Source organism: Penicillium concentricum (assembly GCF_028827145.1).
Source record: "Penicillium concentricum strain IBT 3081 chromosome Unknown utg000002l_segment0_segment0, whole genome shotgun sequence".
Taxonomy (NCBI): domain Eukaryota; kingdom Fungi; phylum Ascomycota; class Eurotiomycetes; order Eurotiales; family Aspergillaceae; genus Penicillium; species Penicillium concentricum.
Window position 1 is genome coordinate 5,739,435 of NW_026622755.1, and position 18,107 is coordinate 5,757,541.

Sequence of the window (18,107 nt, forward strand, 5' to 3'; positions counted from 1 at the left end):
CCCAAACGTGGGGGTGGCGATACACAATTTATGGACACCCCGAAGACTATTGGGAAATCAGAGATAGAATGGAGCAGATGGAGAAATGTGGGGATCTATAATTCATACTGCCCTCTACCATTATTGGTAGGGAGACAGAATAGACTAGATGTGACGCTAGTGAGAGTTTATATCTCATGAAAAGAGTTTGATATCAGATGAATCCTAATAAGAGAAATAACTAGTAGAATAATCAATAAATTATCAATTAAGGCCGAGGTATACGCCGAAGTACGCTGTAACGAAAGTCCAGTAGAAGTTCCAAATTTCGAAGAGACACATTAGAGACAATCACAAACCGATGTTCGCTACGAGCTGAAATCCATAATCACTCTAAGCAGAGCTCTTGGGAGCCGGAACTGCGTTGAGCTGGATCTTGTCACATCCAGCTGGGAGAGCAGGCTCTTGAACAGCCTTGCTGAGGAAGTGCAAGTTGGGGAGGAACTGGCCAGCCTCGATATCGGCAGGGCACCCTAAAAGGAAAATAGAGTCAGTCATTTGCACTTCGAACGATCACGCAGTATTGAAAGGGGGTTATATAAGAACTTACACAGCCATCCGTCCCAGGTCTCACTGGGTCCCTCGACGCCGTGACGGCCAACAGTGAAGCCCTTCGAGCCGTGAGTGGGCTTGACGCTGATCTGGGCGCGCTCCTTGCGGACGCCTATATGGTACCAATGTCGTTAGCATTCCACGTTCGGAAAACAGTAGCATCCAAAGGTAGGCCAGGGCTATCTTACCTTTGACATTGATCAGGTCCAGGGCCCAGGGGGAGTTGGTCTCGGTATCCAAGAGGATGGTGCCGTTGACAAAGGAGAAGGCGGCGGCACGGCTGGCCGGGGCTCCGGCAAAGACGGCTTCGCTGTTGAGAGGGTCGCTGATCAGACCGTGGCCAACGGAGAGGTACAGGTCGTTGTGGGAGCTGTTGCTAGCACCTGAGGTCTTCAAGTTGAAGAGCTTCTCGGATGGGGTGGCGGCCACAGCGGTAGCTAGGAGAGCGATGGTGGCAAAGAACTGCATTTTGGGTAGATGAAGGAGTTCAGAGATGATTTCAAGCTGATGGTTATTGTTTTTATGTTTTGTTTTCAGGAGAGGGGTAGAAATTTGACGGGGAAGTGACGCATTTATATGATTTTGAATCCATGGGAGAACCATGAACACATGCTCCACGGGGGTGGAGTATAGGGCAATCAGACTGTTTCGAGTGTCCAATGCTGATCCGGGTACTCCGTAGGTATCCTTGGTATCAAAATAGAAGTCGTCATCGGTGAACCATTGAGCTGTCGATTGTTCAACTTCCTTTCACTCTGTACCCTATGTCCCTCTTGGTCTTCTTTTCTTTTTCTTTGCTAAGCACTGGCAAACTTGAGCAGGCAGGATCTTGTAGGAACCACGCTACTGTCTCAGAGTCTGTGTATGGGGTAAACGAAAGGGTTAACCCACTGGATCCTGATTATAATCGACATCCTGGGAGTCACTAAGTGGGTACCTGACTAGTTATACCATCCGAGCCAGTCATGATTGTGATCAAGTGCAGATCACATCCACTGCCTTGTCTATCCATTGATGGAAGAACCTGAGACAAATATTGATATAAAGGTGTTTTTGCCCCTTGGATTGCTTTGCACAATGATATAAGGTGAATTTTGTTTCACAAATGATTTCATCAAAAGATCGAGAAGAATAGCAAATATTCTCTTTGCCACCAATCTTTGGAAAGTAAACGAAGTTAAACGCCAAGATGTCGTGGAGCCTTTCCCCTGAATCCTGTGATATCACGTTTCTACTTTGTACAAACGAAAATCTCTTGCCTATTCGGCTCGCTATAACCTCGCTTCTATATATTTTTTCTCATTCATTTGCCCCAGAAATAGAACATGGCCCACTGAAAACAATAAACAGAAATATTATTAGATCCCCCTTCTTTGATAAGTTACGCAAGAGGTACGAAGTACTTTGTACCTAAATATTGGCATGTTCTTTCGTACTTGGCGTACATCATTGACAGTGTGTATGAACGCATGTGGCTTGATTAAACGGCAGCTTGCCTCTATGCGTGTTGGAAAATCTTGGTAGCGTCCCACAGGGCGTTTTAAGCATGTGTCCAGTGGATACTGCAATGGATGCACTGCTTAGATCATGTTCCTGACTGTGCAATTGCATAAAGGGTATCGGCATTGTCATTTTCATTCATCATCGCGTGAAACTCACTATCCTACATGAACATCCCCAAAGATAGCCTGTTCAATTTCTATCTTGGGATGTTTTAGTCCACTGGCTTCTTTACAAGCCCCCTCACCGTCCCCGATTATTTGCATTGCGAGCAAATTCAGGCTTCAGAGTCCACCGACCCCGACGATCACGACCATGCTCAAGTATCGCAACCTTCTTCAACGATTCCTGGAACTCGGCAACACGCTGCGGATTGGAACAGTAATGGTTGAAATGATGAACAATCGACTGCGACAGAGTCGGCCCACGCTGAGAGGCAAGATAATCACGGATCAAGGGTATGAAATCTTTGCCGCGTGGCATACGTGCTGCCGATGGACTATCAGAGCCACTGGATCTCTGCCCGGCAGCTGCTGCAGCAGCAGGGTTGAGTCTAGCCAAAAGGTCTGAGGATGAAGGTCCTGCCCCAGCAGGGCGAGCCGAGCTACCACCAGCCCGTGGATCTTCACGGCCTCCCATCCCGAAACGGCCTGTCCAGGTGGGGAGTCCGATTGGGAGTGCCCGGGCGGTTTCTTCGGCTTTGCGGAGCTCTTCGGCGGCTTCGTTGGCGACACGGCGAGCTTCAGCTTCGATCATCTTGGGGTCTGCGCGAACCACTCGTTTGCCGTTTACGATCTGGTCATGCTGGACTGCAGAGTGGACGCCGGAACGAGCAAAGATGCCATGCATAATGCGGTCTTCGGAAGATTTGGCGTTCTTCTCCTCTTCGGCGGTGTTTTGGAAATCTTCGACTTTGGCAATGCCATGGATATCGTTGATGTCGTCTTCCTCTTTGGGAGTAGGGGCAGGCTTACTCTTGCTGCCATGGGCATCTTTAGCCTCTTCCTGGTATGTGACTTCCGCGTTCTTGAAGAGTTTGGTTGTCTCCAACTCGTCGTCATTTTCGTCCGTCAGAGTGAACAAATCATAGAGATCACTCAACTGGAAACCTTCTCGTTGATGAGGATCGCGGGTAATTTTGTTGGTCAAGAACTGCTTAAAGATCTGGCGATGATAGATCTTCTCTTCGATAGTGCCCTTGGTCATCAAGCGGAAGATGGTGACATCACGCTTTTGGCCCAGGCGCCATGCACGCTCTCGCGCCTGTAAGTCAGTCGATGGGTTCCAGTCGGGATCGTAGATAATGACACGGTCAGCACCTGTCAGATTCACTCCGATCCCGCCCACACGGGTGGTGAGTAAGAAAACGTGAATGTCGGGGTCATTGTTAAATTCGTCAACCAGATTCTGGCGCTCCTTAATTGGAGTAGTCCCGTCCATTCGGCGGTAATTGAATCCACCTAGCGCCCCAAGGAATTTCTCAATGATGTCTAGCATCAGACGGCCCTGGGTAAAAAGCAGGGTCTTATGGCCAGTATCTCTCCAGACCTCAAGCAAACCCTTCAAAACCTTCATCTTGCCAGACCGCTCCGCATCACCATAGTCTGCCTCGTGAGAGCGCAATGCGTGGTCTGCCAAGTCTGGATGGTTGCTGATCTTGCGCAGAATGTCAATGCCATACAAAGAGTTTCTTTTCCCTCGTATAATGGACTTCATGTCATCTGAGCCAAGGAACCTCTTGTAGATGGTTCGCTGGAGCTGGGTCAATTTGCAGAAAATGACCTGTTCGCTTTTCAGCGGCAGATCAGATGTGACATCGGCCTTGAACCGCTGGAGCAGATATGGGCTGATTGCATCTTTGAGTGTTTCGGCACATTTCGCAGCAGTCTGCACTTGAAGATTTGATGCGGATGCATACCCACCCTGACGGATGGGGATCTCAAACTGATTTTTGAATGTAACGAGGTTTCCCAGGCGCATTGGAAATACAAAGTCAAATAGGGACCAAAGATCCACCAAACTGTTCTGCATTGGCGTCCCCGAAAGAATGATGCGATGTGGGGTTCGGAGTTCCTTGCAACTGAATGTGATACCGGCATCTGGATTGCGGATTTTATGGCCTTCGTCGAGGATAGCGCAGCCCCATTCAACATCAACAAGAGCATCTGCATAAGACTGCAGACCCGAGTATGTAGTCACGAGGACATGGCCCTCCTCGGTGACACGCTTAATGATCTTTTTCGCCGCTTTCTGACCAGCAGATAGGTGACGAGAGCTGTGACTGCCCATCATTTCTGACGAGAGCGCATTTTCCCGACTGCTTTCCTTGCCAAGATTCATCATTCCGCTGCCTGATGAGTGTAGGATGGAAACACGAAAGGGTGGCCACCAACGATGAAACTCGTTAACCCATTGTTTCATAAGAGTTGCAGGGCAAACAATGATGGCAGGTTTGGTAAGCTTCTTGCTATGATGCAGTGCCGCAAGATAAGAAATCGCCTGGATGGTTTTCCCCAGCCCCATCTCATCTCCGATAATTCCACCGACGGTTTGCTGATGCAACTCCCAAAGCCACTGAACTCCAGTTTTCTGGTAGGGAAATAGGAAGCGGCTGATGTCTCCAGGGACCCGCAGTCCATTGTCAAGCTCCATGGCTGGTTCGGTGGGATGTGGCTTAAGCCACTCCTCTTGTTCATGATAATCGGCTTCGACGGAATGACTGTCAGCGTGCCGTCGAGCAGAGCTTCGCCGACTGATCCATTCCTGCACGCGAGACTGGTATATTGCCTCGTTTCCATCATCAAGCCCACTCAGATCTTCAAGCTCCGTAGTCGCTTTCCCTTGCCCGCGCTTGCGACTTGGCTTGGTCTCAGGGAGAGTATCAGGCATGAACTCTTCACCCTCGGATGTAGCGTCAGCCTCGGATGCAACATAACTTGCCGAAGAATCTGCTCCCGGAGAGCCACGACGATCCAGCTTCCTTCGCTTGCTCTTGATTTCACTACTCTCGTCAAAGTCGAAGTCTGGGCGTGCAAGGTCCCGGTGGGACGCGGCTGGCTGGTGTTTGGCTTGTTCGCGCTCCTCCTCCTCTTGCTGTTGTTCCTCAGTATCGACAAGTGCGTCGTGAAGATTAGCAAGTGGTCCATCTCTAGAGCCCTCCTGCATCAATGCGAACGGGGTGATCTTTCCGGTTCGCAATAGATAATCACGACGGGACTCATTTGGCTGTCGCTCTGACCCGTGCGCCACCGTTGAGTTGCCCTGCGACTCGCGCCTCTCATCAATGCGCTGCTGTATGTCCTTCAGGTCTTTCCCTAGATCAGCCTTGCGCGCCTGCAGCCTTTTCAGCTCATTCTCGACCCGATGGCGAGTGGCAGCTCCGACGGGCTGTGTCAGGCGCTGCTGCGCTTGGCGGACCTGTGAATCGACCCGTCTTCATATTAAGTTAGTAATGCCATCTAATATTAGGGCATGCGCTCTTACTCCCGATCCACAAGGGCTTTCTCAAGTCGCTTGATGTCATTCTCCTCCGCCTTATCGGCCAGAGCTTTATCGGCCTGAAAAGAAGAGAAATGTGAGCCCAGACTGATAATTAAGTGAGAACTCAGTCATACCTGGCGAGTAATATCTCTTTCGAGATCATCCTGGTCGCGAACATCTGCCTGAAGGTCGCGCAGGCGACTCGCCTCCTCGCTTGTAGACATTGTGAAAATTGTCCAAATAAAGATTGTATTAAGTGAAAAGAAGTGAGAGACTAAAAGAGTTTGTCTAGGGCAAGTTGGAACATGGTGATTGCTCAAAGAGCAAATACAATAGCACAATAGCACAGGCAGCAACAAGTTTAGATGAATGCACCCAATCTAGATCTGTATCAGAGGCAATGGCATAATCAGCCACCGCCGTTGACACCGCTCACGTGAAGGAATCCATGACTCATTGAAGGCTTAGGTAATTTTCATTCTATGAGGCCCGAGGTTGTCCCGAGGCCGGGAAGTAACTCGAACCCGCCATCCTTGATGTATCATACACTATGTGTATCTCTTGGGGTCATCAATGTGACAAAATGAATTTCACAATTGAGGGCCACTCGAGAAAGATCGGATGTGAACTGTCCATGGGGGATCATTAGACCCTGCTACTATATAGCTTTTCTTCGGTCATAACAGAGATCCCGCAATATCCTTTTTTAAGATCTGGCTGAATATGACGTATCGCACGATGCCATATGTTAGTATTTAGATGATATGGTATTAGAATTAGCATGATTCAGATGAGTTGAGGCTCCTGGTCAATTTTTGAAATGCGCCCAATAAGTACAATGTCGTCTGTTGTGCGATATCATAGGGCTTCCAGGGACGGCCATCACGGCTTCCACTATGGTGCACACCAATCCTAGGCTAGGAACAAACAATATACCGTTATCAGTAGACATACTCATTGCGGGATTGGACCGGAGCTGGAGATTTGATGCCCGGGCTTGAGGTGTAGCGAGAGTTAGGGACTGCCTTGAGTGTATATAGCACTTCGAGGTCGGGAACGCTTAGAGCGAGCACAGTATCTGGTATCTACCTCGATGGGATGATGTGAGAAGTTCATGTTGGTCCAGATATACTGAGCCGCTAAATGTAAATGGTGTTACTGACGTTGAATAAAAGCTCAGTGCGTGGGTACTAGCCTTCAAAGAAGGTTCGCGATCAGTGACATGAAAGCAAGAATAATGAGAAATGTCAGTTTCCTAGTAGTTTTGAGGAGATATCTGGAATAAGGTCCTCAAGCAATGAAAAAGAGGTCGGAAGCCAGCAGTCAAGGACAGGACTAGAGAAAAGACTGTTCTGCATAAGCTTGCGTGCAAAATGGTGGGATATGCTGAAATGACATCTGAAAATACCTCGGAAGCCAAATAGACGAGGTTACGAACAGAAACCAACCATCACGTTTTCACATAGAGATTGGTATATACATTCTTTCACCACTTTGGTACTCCAAGCTGGTTTCGTCGTTCCTCACATTATTCTCAGTGTGATCAATTTGGCCATGTCCAACAATGCTACGGAGTACATGAACTGGATATAGATCTGCTAAGTTGTACAGGGCAAAAAGCGGCAAGAGGCACTAAAACAATATGATGATTCAAATAATTGGATTTGCTTTTTCTTGACTAAAGTTACATTCAAATATCTTCCAAATATAGTCATGCCATGTCATGATTCTCAAGAATGAAATGGTCAACTTCAGTTATACTCCAGGTTATGGCAGCCTGACTATCGAATCGATGACGTAAAAACAGTCTCCTATAAAACGCAATTAGCAAGATACTAGTTTATTTATTTTCTTTATTTCATTGGTAGTACATCTTTTGAGCCATATGCAATCAAATCTAGCTAGTTAGCAGCAAAAGAAGAGGCGCTTTGACAGTTGGGTATGCAATGAAGCGTCATGCGAAAGAGTCACGTCGCCAAGGGGACCACAATGCAGTACAAATGTCGAGACTGCAAAAGGTCTTGAATAAATCTATGTATGGTCAAAGATAGAATGTCCCCCGATTATATATATATATATATATAGAGGCACAGAGGAAATAAATGATATATACGCTGTTGATTCAGCTTTGGCGAGCCCAAGGTCACCTCCACTTGGATCTTTCCCCTCTCTTCTCTCTATATACTATCTGCTTCGAGCTAAATTATTGTTAGATAGTTTCTGTTGATTCCAGCATTGTCTCTGGTGTCTCTTTTTCGGGTGCCAACACAAATCTCTAGGGCTATTGACTTGGCTGATCCCCAGCCGCCTACGTCTGCGTCGCAACCAAATTGCGACCGCCCCCCCTCCCCTTCGAAACTTGTCTTCACCAACAATTCCTCAGATGATGAAGAATAGCACGACCTCATTTTAACGCCAATTCCCTAATTTTCATCCTCTATCCCTCGAATTCCGACAAGACTGACCTCAGATCTGCGGTCGCATTACGAGTGCCGTCCCCGCTGGCATCTCACGGACCCTGACCGTAGTGCTTGAGACGAACACCTCGAATCCATTTGTTAGCCCAAAAAGAGGGCTTTAACAAAATGGATCCTGGGTGGCAGCCTTACCAAGATCCTTTGATGGGCCACCCTGCGCAGTTCAATACTGGTTTGGCATCTCATCCCCAGCAAGCCTCGAAATACGGTCAGCCACCACAGTCCCAGCCGCCCGTCGGATACACCTACGAGACATTCCAGACCCCCGGCACGACATCCAAAGCCCCTTCGGCCGGCTCAACCTCCAAAACTGTCTCCAAGAATTCCTCCCCCACTGCTACGCCACGTACCCGGGATTATGTCACCGATGCGGATACCACCATGGAGGACGCTGACCCGTACAACCGGGCGAAGTACCCCTCGCGGCCAAACCACAATCGCGCCTCGTCACAATTCTTGAATCAAGCAGAGGAATCATCGGCTGCTCGCAGATATTCTCCGGGGAATGTTCTTTCGCCGCCGATGTCATATCCAACCAGTCCTGGCAAGTCCCAAGGCTCTTATGGATTCCCATCCGCGCCCCAGAGTGCTTCCCGCCGGTCGCCCGCGAGACCAGAATATGCATCACCACCACAAGGTTATCAATCGCCGCCATGTGAGTTGGATATCGGTTACAGTTACTTGTTCGGCCATACGACGTTCGCTAACATCTCGACAGCCAACCGACCCCCTAGACTCCCCCCCTTCAATCCGGCGACCTCAGCCCAGACCAGTACTATCCACCATCTGCGTCTTCTCACATGAGTCCAGGCTTCGGCCCAGGGTCGCGATCTCCACGGTCCGGCTCGCTGCCATCTCAGCCCCCTCTAGCCCCTGGTCGCGGTCCCGTTCCCAAGTTCCAAAAGATTCAGTCTGTGCAAGAGCTGCAGCCGCGCATGAATATACAGCCCGCGTATCGGCGCGCCAATCCAGAGGGCGGATTCATCAGCGTGAGTGCTTAGCAAATATTACCCTCTACTCACTTTGACTAACCCGTCCAGCCGCTTCAATCGTTGACAACTCACCTCCCGGCCACCTATCGCATATGCAACCCTGGCTTCAACTATGAGTCTTCGAGAAACCCGCGAAGAGTATTGACCAAACCCAGCAAAGGGGTCAAGAATGATGGGTATGACAACGAGGATAGTGATTATATCCTTTACGTCAACGATATCCTTGGAAGTGAGGAAGCCGGTCACAAGTATGCTCCCATTTCTCCCCGGATAGCCGACCCCTGAGCTGACAATTGCTTCTTCCGATCCAGAAATCGATACCTCATTCTCGATGTCCTAGGCCAAGGTACCTTCGGCCAAGTCGTGAAATGCCAAAACTTGAAAACGGGTGAAGTAGTGGCGGTCAAAGTCATCAAGAACAAGACTGCCTATTTCAACCAGAGTATGATGGAAGTTTCTGTGTTGGATCTGGTATGTCATATATGTCCAACCCTTATCGTTTGAGCCCTCGCTGATTCCCCGCAGCTCAACAGCAAGTATGACAAGAACGATGACCACCACCTGCTTCGCCTCAAGGACACATTCATCCATCGCCAGCATCTGTGTCTAGCATTCGAATTGCTCAGCGTTAATCTTTACGAGTTGATCAAGCAAAACCAATTTCGTGGATTGAGCACTACCCTAGTCCGGGTGTTTGCCCAGCAATTGCTAAATGCCTTGAGTCTGCTGAACAAAGCGCATCTGATTCACTGCGATCTGAAGCCGGAGAATATTCTCCTGAAAAAGTCAGTATCAGCTGTCAGCTTCTAGGGGTCGGTTTCTAACTGTTCACAGCCTCGAGAGCCCAATTATCAAGGTCATTGACTTCGGTTCTGCGTGCGATGAACGCCAGACAGTCTACACCTACATTCAATCTCGATTTTACCGGTCTCCAGAAGTACTATTGGGCTTACCGTACGTACTTTAGTTCCATTTGTTTTGTCCCTTGTTAATATTTTCCTAGCTACTCATCTGCCATTGACATGTGGTCTCTTGGATGTATTGTGGTGGAGCTGTTCCTGGGTCTACCACTGTTCCCTGGCTCTTCGGAGTACAATCAAGTCTGTCGGATCGTTGAGATGCTGGGAATCCCACCAACGTGGATGCTAGAGATGGGCAAGCAGTCGGGAGAGTTTTTCGAAAAGACACAGGACGAGTTCGGGAGAAAGACGTACCGCCTCAAAAGCCTGGAGCAGTATTCCAGGGAGCACAACACGAAGGAACAGCCGAGCAAAAAGTATTTCTCTGCCTCAACACTGGAGGAGATTATCCGAAGTTACCCAATGCCTCGGAAGAACATGAAGCAAGCAGAGGTTGATCGAGGTAGGTCTTTCGTTTTTTCCTATATTCGCCCTGAGACTTGACTAATCATCGCAGAACTGAACAATCGGATTGCTTTCATCGACTTTGTGCGGGGACTCCTGTCGATCAATCCTCTCGAGCGATGGTCACCCCAACAAGCCAAGCTGCATCCGTTCATCACCCAGCAGAAGTTCACGGGCCCCTTTATGCCGCCAATGAACCTCAAGTATTCGACGGCCAATAAGCCGGCCCCCGGGGTTCAACAACAACAGCAGGCCGAAGCCGCTAGCAAACAAAGAGCAGCTCAGGCGGCCCATGCGCAAAATGCCTATGCCGTGCAAATGAATCAATTCCATCCTCCACCCCAGCCTCAGCCTCAAGCCCCGCCCTTGTACAATGGAATGTATCAACAAGGTGCACCTCCTCCATACCCTACCCAGCAGCCACCTGGCTACGGTCACCAAATGGGAATGATGCCAGGCAACCAGGTTCCCCCTCAAAGTCTCTACGCACAGGCGACTACGCGAGCAGGTCGTCAACGAGCATCCACCATGGACCCTAATGGAGGAATCCCGACTACCATCCAACGAGTCGCTAGTCACTTGGATCCCAACGCACCGATTCGATTGCAGCCCAGCCCCGCGTACTATCCACCTCCTCCCGATGGTTACGTCGATGCTAATGCCAGTCAACGGCGTCGTGGGAGCCGAGCGGGTAATGGGAACCAACGCAACCGGGATTTCATTCGCACTCTCGAAGACGGTGTGCTCAGCGAAGGATACATGAGTCAGAACCAATGGCACTAGGCAATTGGGGCAAAGGGGTACTCCCTGTGCCCGATGTTTCCTATGGCTTACGAGCTGGTATCCTGATATACTTTTCCTTCCGGCCAAGTCTACGGGTGTCAATGACCCCAAAGGCACTGTGTTTGTAAGCCTTGCTCTGCTGACCCATTCCTTGCCAGCCAACCTGTTATTATATGGCTGGCTCTTGTAGACATGAGTCAAAAAAAGACCCCTTCCGCGGGTCAACGCGGTCTACAGTGGTCTCAGACCGCTGATACACGATCTGCGTTGCTACCTAGCGCTAGATCGACGCGCACACTTACTGCCGTGAGCTGTGTCCATCAGTGGCCGAATCCCTCGCCGCGAGATATTACTCCCCGCATCATCACTATTCATTTCGTTTCATTACGTTTCTTGCTGTGTTACGATCCCAATTATGTTCTGCAATTTCTTTAGACAGTGCTTCGGCATGTCTGCCTTGTTTATGAATTTTTTTTTCCTCTCTCAGCATAGCCTGGATGGAGCATGAAAGAACGATCTCATCCATTTCTTTTTTTCCCCCTCGTAACTGTTTCAATTAATTCGGATCTTGGAGATGTTGGTCTATCTTGTTTCTTTCTTCTTTCCCGAGGTAAGGTTTTCGGTCGTATGTCATGGCATATCATTTCTTCTAGGAGGTTCCTCGTTTTGATTTCAGCACGCAGTAAATAGTAGAGTTAATAGTCGAACATGAATGGAACAATAGTTGAGAATTGATGAGTCTAGCTTTCTTTAGAAATTTCTTCCAAAGTTTGCCTGCGTCTGCCTGATCGGTCAGGCCTTGGTGCCCAGTTTAAAGTAGATGAGAGACGGCAGCTTCCCAATTTCAAAGTAGTTTGAGTTGGCTACCATTTCCTTTTTGGATACTTGAGAACTGTTTTGAAGTGAACAAATTGTCAAAGCAATCATATTAAGCAAGTCGAAGCAAGTTGAATCTATAAAAACGAAGTATAAAAAAAGGCACTATTTCTTTGTTATGCGCTATGCCTAATTGGGTTTAGTCAGCCCCTCGCTTAAATTTCGTGTGTGGCTCTCAACTGCGGGAAGTTCAACTTTGTATCGCCGACGACCTGATTTTTCAGCTTTAGGATCGCCATTTCCTTTTAACGAAACCGCAATCCGCAACCATGGCGTCGCGTTTCTTTTACGGCAGCGGCAGCGACAGCGACAGCTCGTCTGACGAGGAGGAGGAGGTCTACCGTTCCGGCTCCGGGAGCGAGGAAGATTCTGACCAGGATGACACCGACTCCGGCTCTAGCTCCGACAGCGACGAGGAGGGCGAGGAGGGCCGCACCGGTGCCTCAAAGTTCTTGCACGATGATTCCGAGAGCGAGGAGAGTGAGGAGGAGGAGAAGGTTACGGTCGTGAAGTCCGCCAAGGACAAGCGTCTCGAGGGCCTCGAGAGCACCATCCGCCTGATTGAAAACGCCGAGAAGATCAACGATTGGGCTGTCATCGCCACTGGTGAGTCCATATACCGGCTGGGAAAACTGGAGAGCCAGCAAAATTTGTAGGCCCAAGGAACGGCATGAACTGACATATCTTCCACACAGAATTCGACAACCTGAACCGTCAGATGTTGAAGGTTACGGGCCCCACCCCCAAGGTCTACATCCAGGCCGTTGCCGAGCTCGAAGACTTCACCAACGAGACCGCTTCCAAGCTGAAGGCCTCGAACAAGAAGATGAACGCTAGCAACAGCAAGGGCTTCAACGCGGTCAAGCAAAAGATTAAGAAGAACAACAAGGAATACGCCACTCTGGTCGAGAAGTACCGCGCCGGTAAGGATGCCTTCATGGCGGATGAGGTCGAGGAGAAGCCCGCCCCTGCTCCTGCCCCCAAGCCCACCAAGGTCGAAAAGATCGAGAACCTTGCTGCCGCCGCCGCCGCTGGTGGTGAGGACGATGGATTCGCTACCGTCGGACGTGGCGGCAAGACCCTCCAGTATACCCCTGAGAGCATCCTCAAGCACCTCCGTGTCATTGTTGAGTCCCGCGGAAAGAAGAACACCGACCGTGCCGACCAGATCCGCACCATGCAGAAGCTCCTCGAGGTTGCCACTACTCCTTATCAACGCATCCGCACCTACATGACCCTGATCTCCACCCGCTTCGATCTGACTGCCACATCCACCGCCACCTACATGTCAAGCGAGCAATGGCAGGCCGCAAACGAGGAGTACTCAGCTCTCCTTTCCGTGTTGGAAGAGAACCGCCAATTCCTTGTCAGCGAAGCCGCCGACGAGTGGGAGGACGATGAGAAGCAACCTACTGTTGCTGAGGGCGAGGTCTTCTTCATTCCCGGTTCCGTCGTATCCCTTGTGGAGCACCTCGACGACAGCCTCACAAAGGGTCTCCGCGAGATTGACCCCCACACCTCAGAGTACATTGAGCGCCTGACGGACGAGCAGGCACTTTACTCCTCGCTTGTTCGCTCGCAGCTTTACGTTGAAAGTCTCAAGGGTGCCGATAAGAATGGCCAGGACAGCATGAACAGACTGGTTATTAGACGGTTGGAGCACATCTACTTCAAGCCCGCTAATGTCATTGCTATTGTTGAGCAGGCCAAGGACAAGGCCGTTCCCACGAATATCGAGTCCGCCGTTACTGCTACCTACAAGTCTGGGGATATCCAGAGCCTCGTGGGTTCTATCTGCAATTACATGTTCCAACACAGCGATGGAATTCCCCGCGCTCGCGCCATGCTCTGCCAAATTTACTTCCTTGCTCTGCACGACCAATACTATAAGTCTCGTGATTTGATGCTCATGTCTCATCTGACTGAAAACATCGCCACTTTCGACGTCAGCACCCAGATCCTCTTCAACCGCACCCTTGTTCAGATCGGTCTCTGTGCCTTCCGCGCCGGCCTTATCTACGAGGCCCAGAACACCCTCGGTGAGATCTGCGGCAGCGGTCGCCAAAAGGAGCTTCTTGCCCAGGGTATCATCATGCAGCGTTACTCCACTGTCTCACCCGAGCAGGAGCGTCTGGAACGCCAGCGCCAGCTGCCCTTCCATATGCACATCAACCTCGAGTTGCTCGAGTGTGTTTACCTCACTAGCAGTGCTTTGCTTGAGGTGCCTTTGATGGCCCAGACCTCTTCCGCCCCCGAGCTGCGCCGCCGCATGATCTCCAAGACCTTCCGCCGCATGTTGGACTACAATGAGCGCCAGGTCTTCACCGGTCCCCCCGAGAACACCCGTGACGGTGTTATTGCCGGAGCCAAGGCTCTTGCCGCCGGTGACTGGAAGCTTTCCGCCTCTACATTTGCCGCGATCAAGATCTGGGACCTTATGCCCCAGCCCGAGTTGATCAAGGCCATGCTGTCCCGCCAGACCCAAGAGGAGGGTCTGCGCACCTACCTCTTCACCTACGCCCCCTACTACGACAGCCTCTCCATCTCTTCTCTGGCCAGCATGTTCGAACTCGAGCCCAAGAAGATTGTTTCCATTATCTCCCGCATGATCTCCCACGAAGAGCTCGCCGCCGCTCTCGACCAGGTCAACGACGCCATCATCTTCCGCAAGGGCGTCGAGCTCTCCCGTCTCCAGTCCCAGATTGTCACCCTGGCCGACAAGTCCACCAACCTCCTCGAGTCCAACGAGAAGACCCTCGAGCAGCGCACCCAGGGTATGGCAAATGCCTTCCAGCGCGAACACGGTCCCGGTGCCCGTGGTGGTCGCGGCGGTCGCGGTCGTGGCGGTGGTCGTGGCGGTGCCCGCATTCCCCAGGGCGATCGCCGACCTGGTGGCCAGCAGTTTGGTGGCGGTGCATTGGGCGCAGCGATCAAGGCTTAGGTTCTGATGTAATGGCATGTTCTTTCTCTTTTATTTCCCCCTCCCCCTTCTTCATGGTTTCTTTTTTACTCCTGTCATCCCCTTCGTGTTAGTACGACCGTTCCTTGTTTTTTAGGTCGGAAAAATTGCCCCGTTTCTGCGCTTTTTTTGTGATTGATCTACATGATATTCACGTATGGAAATGATCGAGAAAGAATTAAGGTGCATACTGGTTAGAAATTGACGGCTTATGGATTAGTTCTTAGTTCTGGTGTACGAGGTGCTTGTAGATATTTGTAGACTGTAGGAAGTATCCAATACATACTTTATGCGATCTACCCCGATCTCCACGTCACTGGTGAGGAGGTATTGAAAATATCGCCTCATCTCTTCGGCAACGACTTGACCTCATGTCGAGAATCCTCCGAGGTTGAAGGCGAGCCACCTGGGGGCATGGGCAGATCCCCTAAGTCCATTCACATTATCTCAGTCACTCCAACATGAAAGAAACCCTATATTAGAGCCCATCTTCTTTCTTTCTCTCCGTCGGCATTACCCTACTGAAACAAGCTCCTCGGGGCTTGGTTCTACATATGTTCAAACGTACAACTGGGCTTCTGACATGAAACATGGACTCCAGCTTCTTTGTCACCAGTTCTTTTACACCACTAGCATCTCGAATGGTGCTTTAGATCGGGACAAAGAAGTGATTAATTCGACACTGCGTGTACTGAACACTCATAGAATTCCGAGTAGGTCAGTCTTGGCACAGTGTAGGCCTCTGTAGAGTTTGGAGCATTGCACTTTGGGCCATTGCATAGGGTTTTGAGGATATCCCTCTTATAAAATCATTCTCTCCAATGGCTAGCTAGAGCGCCAGATATCGAAGAGAGTATACAAGTCTTCCACAATTTTAGAGTTGGCCAGAAGCTCAAAATGCTGCGCTACGCTATATCAAACTGGAACACTCCTGGTCATCTGTCTTTGCTTATTACTGGTATTCTTTGGCAGCCATGCCCAGTCCGTTGATATCTTCTTTGATTTGGGCCTTTTGTCTCGGATGGGACTTACAGGTGCCTCGAGTAATTTCCATTGACGAGTTGCACGCCCGATATCCCACAGTTACCCTCTCCGCTTCTTTGTTGTTACATACATGCGCCTTTTAGGAATCCAGAAATAGCATCTTTGGAAATGCGTCGATCGGCTTGTTTCTATCTACACAGGCACTCACAGATCACCTTCCCATACTCCATAGAGCGTTTCAATTCACCGTAGCTCTTTGTCTCGATCTGATTCAATTCCCCAGGATGCTTACTACAAATATCTTCATCTATACCCCCCCCCCTCTCTCAATGCTTCTCCTTCACCCCAAGTTGCCAGACCCTCTCTTGCCGTCACGCAAACTCCATCCCCTCCTTTTTTTCAAGATGCCTCCTCGAAGTAGTACGAAGCGGGCGTACTCAGAGCCCCCTGTGGACCCCGATGAGTCTGGGAAGAAGCGCAAAGCGAACACCAATGTGGCTGCCAAGGATGGTTCTCCTTCTCCTTCCTCTTCCTCTGATTTTTCATCGGGCGAAACTGAAAGTGAAACTCCTATCATGTCAGAGGACTATGTTGACTACAGCATGATGATGGCTCAAGCTGAACAGGCTGAGACGTATTCAAGTCGTCCCCCGAGACAGCAGCGATGGAAACACGATGGCGACGTGCCTATTACCGATCCAGCACTTGTTCCAGAAGGCTGGAACGCCGACGAACTAGATCTTGATGTCAACGACATCAATGGTCAAGTTGAGAGATGTATGGAGAGGATCAGTGATGGAATCTTGCCCAGCTTCTTCAAGTTCAGATTGTCAGAGTATGAGAAAAGACGGGCTGCTCGCGATGAAATGATCCATTCTGAACCGGCCGGACTCAGCTGGGACATCGTCCAACGCTTGGATCATTTGAAGACTATCGAGACCCATCTCAATACGAATGGGGACCCGGATGATCAGCTTCCTAATGTCAAGGCTATCATCAAAGCCTACAGGGAAGGCAAACTGGGGTGGTCGAGAGGATGGGTCAGCTACTGGTCAAAGGGCATACAGCTCAATGCGCCCCAGAAGTTCAGCGTGGAGTATCACAAGAAACTGGCTGAAGAGTACGATACCACTAGAGCGTGGTGGGTGGAAGGTGTAAGTTTATCACCACAACATGCAAACATTATCCTTGATTCTGACTTGAGATGTCATATGTAGCTTCAAGCTGCAGGTGGTGCCAATGTAGGAGCATTTCACGGGTTTCCGCCGACGAACAGCCTTCATACGATTGAGGTATGTCTATACTGATCTCTTAACTTATATATTATTTCTGACTTTCATATCTTGCCTACTATATAGTACCCAGTGGAGATAACATCTGATAGTCAATCTACTGGCTGCTATAGCATCACCCTGTTGGTGTGCCATGATACTGGTGCGGATGTTATGGCGATACCTGAGTACTATATAGACCAGCTGGAGAGGCTAGGTACCCGTTGTCCAGTTCATGGCTATAATATTGTGGCAACCCCAGATGGAATGGGAGTTCACAAGGTTGTGGAGCTTGACGTCCGTCTGAATGATGGCTCCGGCCAGACCTTGTCCTATTGGCTGAGAGTACAGGCCTGTGTCTTAGTAGATATGCCAGGACCGAACGTTTCGATGATTCTTTCGGGGCCTTTCGTGCGGTTTGCGCTCTACACTGCAACATGCCCGGACGGACAGGGAAATCTCTATGTTTGCAACCACAAGAGGGAGCTAAAGCACTTGCCAGCCGTCCCGCACAACTTTGTGCCGAGGGGACCGCCATATATCAATACCGCTCCTCCTTTAGCAGACGGTGGACCACCATCCCTTTCTACAGTAGCCCAGGCAATCACCGCGCCAACAGTGCCAATGCGGCCACCACCACTGCAGCCACTGAAGAAGGCGAAAGCGAAGAAAGGGAAAAAGAAGGGGAAGAACGCAGCGGCCTCTTAGTCTCGATCGTTTCGTTATCTGTACATTGACTCGGCTGTTTACTCATTACTGGTTCTCTTGTTGGTTGGATTCTGCTGTGGTTCTTCACTCTCTTGGCTTTCATATCACGCATGTTTTGGTTT

General features: G+C 50.0%; 5 protein-coding genes across 5 annotated transcripts; 3 read left to right on the forward strand and 2 right to left on the reverse strand.

The window, feature by feature from the left end:
- Positions 1-372: 372 nt before the first annotated feature.
- N7517_005859 (uncharacterized protein) lies at positions 373-1,059 on the reverse strand (the record flags this gene model as incomplete). Its single annotated transcript, XM_056723589.1, has 3 exons — positions 373-512; positions 590-703; positions 780-1,059. 3 exons carry the CDS (start codon positions 1,057-1,059, stop codon positions 373-375), a joined length of 534 nt encoding a protein of 177 aa, XP_056579839.1.
- Positions 1,060-2,334: 1,275 nt separating this feature from the next.
- N7517_005860 (DNA-dependent ATPase RAD26) lies at positions 2,335-5,795 on the reverse strand (the record flags this gene model as incomplete). The annotated part of the gene is made up of 3 exons (XM_056723590.1): positions 2,335-5,524; positions 5,575-5,648; positions 5,706-5,795. The coding sequence occupies 3 exons, from the start codon at positions 5,793-5,795 to the stop codon at positions 2,335-2,337; spliced, it is 3,354 nt and encodes a 1,117-aa protein (XP_056579840.1).
- A 2,361-nt stretch (positions 5,796-8,156) lies between these two features.
- On the forward strand, positions 8,157-11,187 carry N7517_005861 (putative protein kinase Yak1; the record flags this gene model as incomplete). Its single annotated transcript, XM_056723591.1, has 9 exons — positions 8,157-8,703; positions 8,767-8,820; positions 8,859-9,037; positions 9,089-9,288; positions 9,352-9,511; positions 9,566-9,825; positions 9,875-9,994; positions 10,044-10,402; positions 10,457-11,187. 9 exons carry the CDS (start codon positions 8,157-8,159, stop codon positions 11,185-11,187), a joined length of 2,610 nt encoding a protein of 869 aa, XP_056579841.1.
- Positions 11,188-12,332: 1,145 nt separating this feature from the next.
- nip1 (translation initiation factor eIF3 core subunit c) lies at positions 12,333-15,004 on the forward strand (the record flags this gene model as incomplete). The annotated part of the gene is made up of 2 exons (XM_056723592.1): positions 12,333-12,669; positions 12,759-15,004. The coding sequence occupies 2 exons, from the start codon at positions 12,333-12,335 to the stop codon at positions 15,002-15,004; spliced, it is 2,583 nt and encodes an 860-aa protein (XP_056579842.1).
- A 1,406-nt stretch (positions 15,005-16,410) lies between these two features.
- N7517_005863 (uncharacterized protein) lies at positions 16,411-17,985 on the forward strand (the record flags this gene model as incomplete). Its single annotated transcript, XM_056723593.1, has 3 exons — positions 16,411-17,160; positions 17,224-17,298; positions 17,365-17,985. 3 exons carry the CDS (start codon positions 16,411-16,413, stop codon positions 17,983-17,985), a joined length of 1,446 nt encoding a protein of 481 aa, XP_056579843.1.
- Between the last annotated feature and the right edge of the window lie 122 nt (positions 17,986-18,107).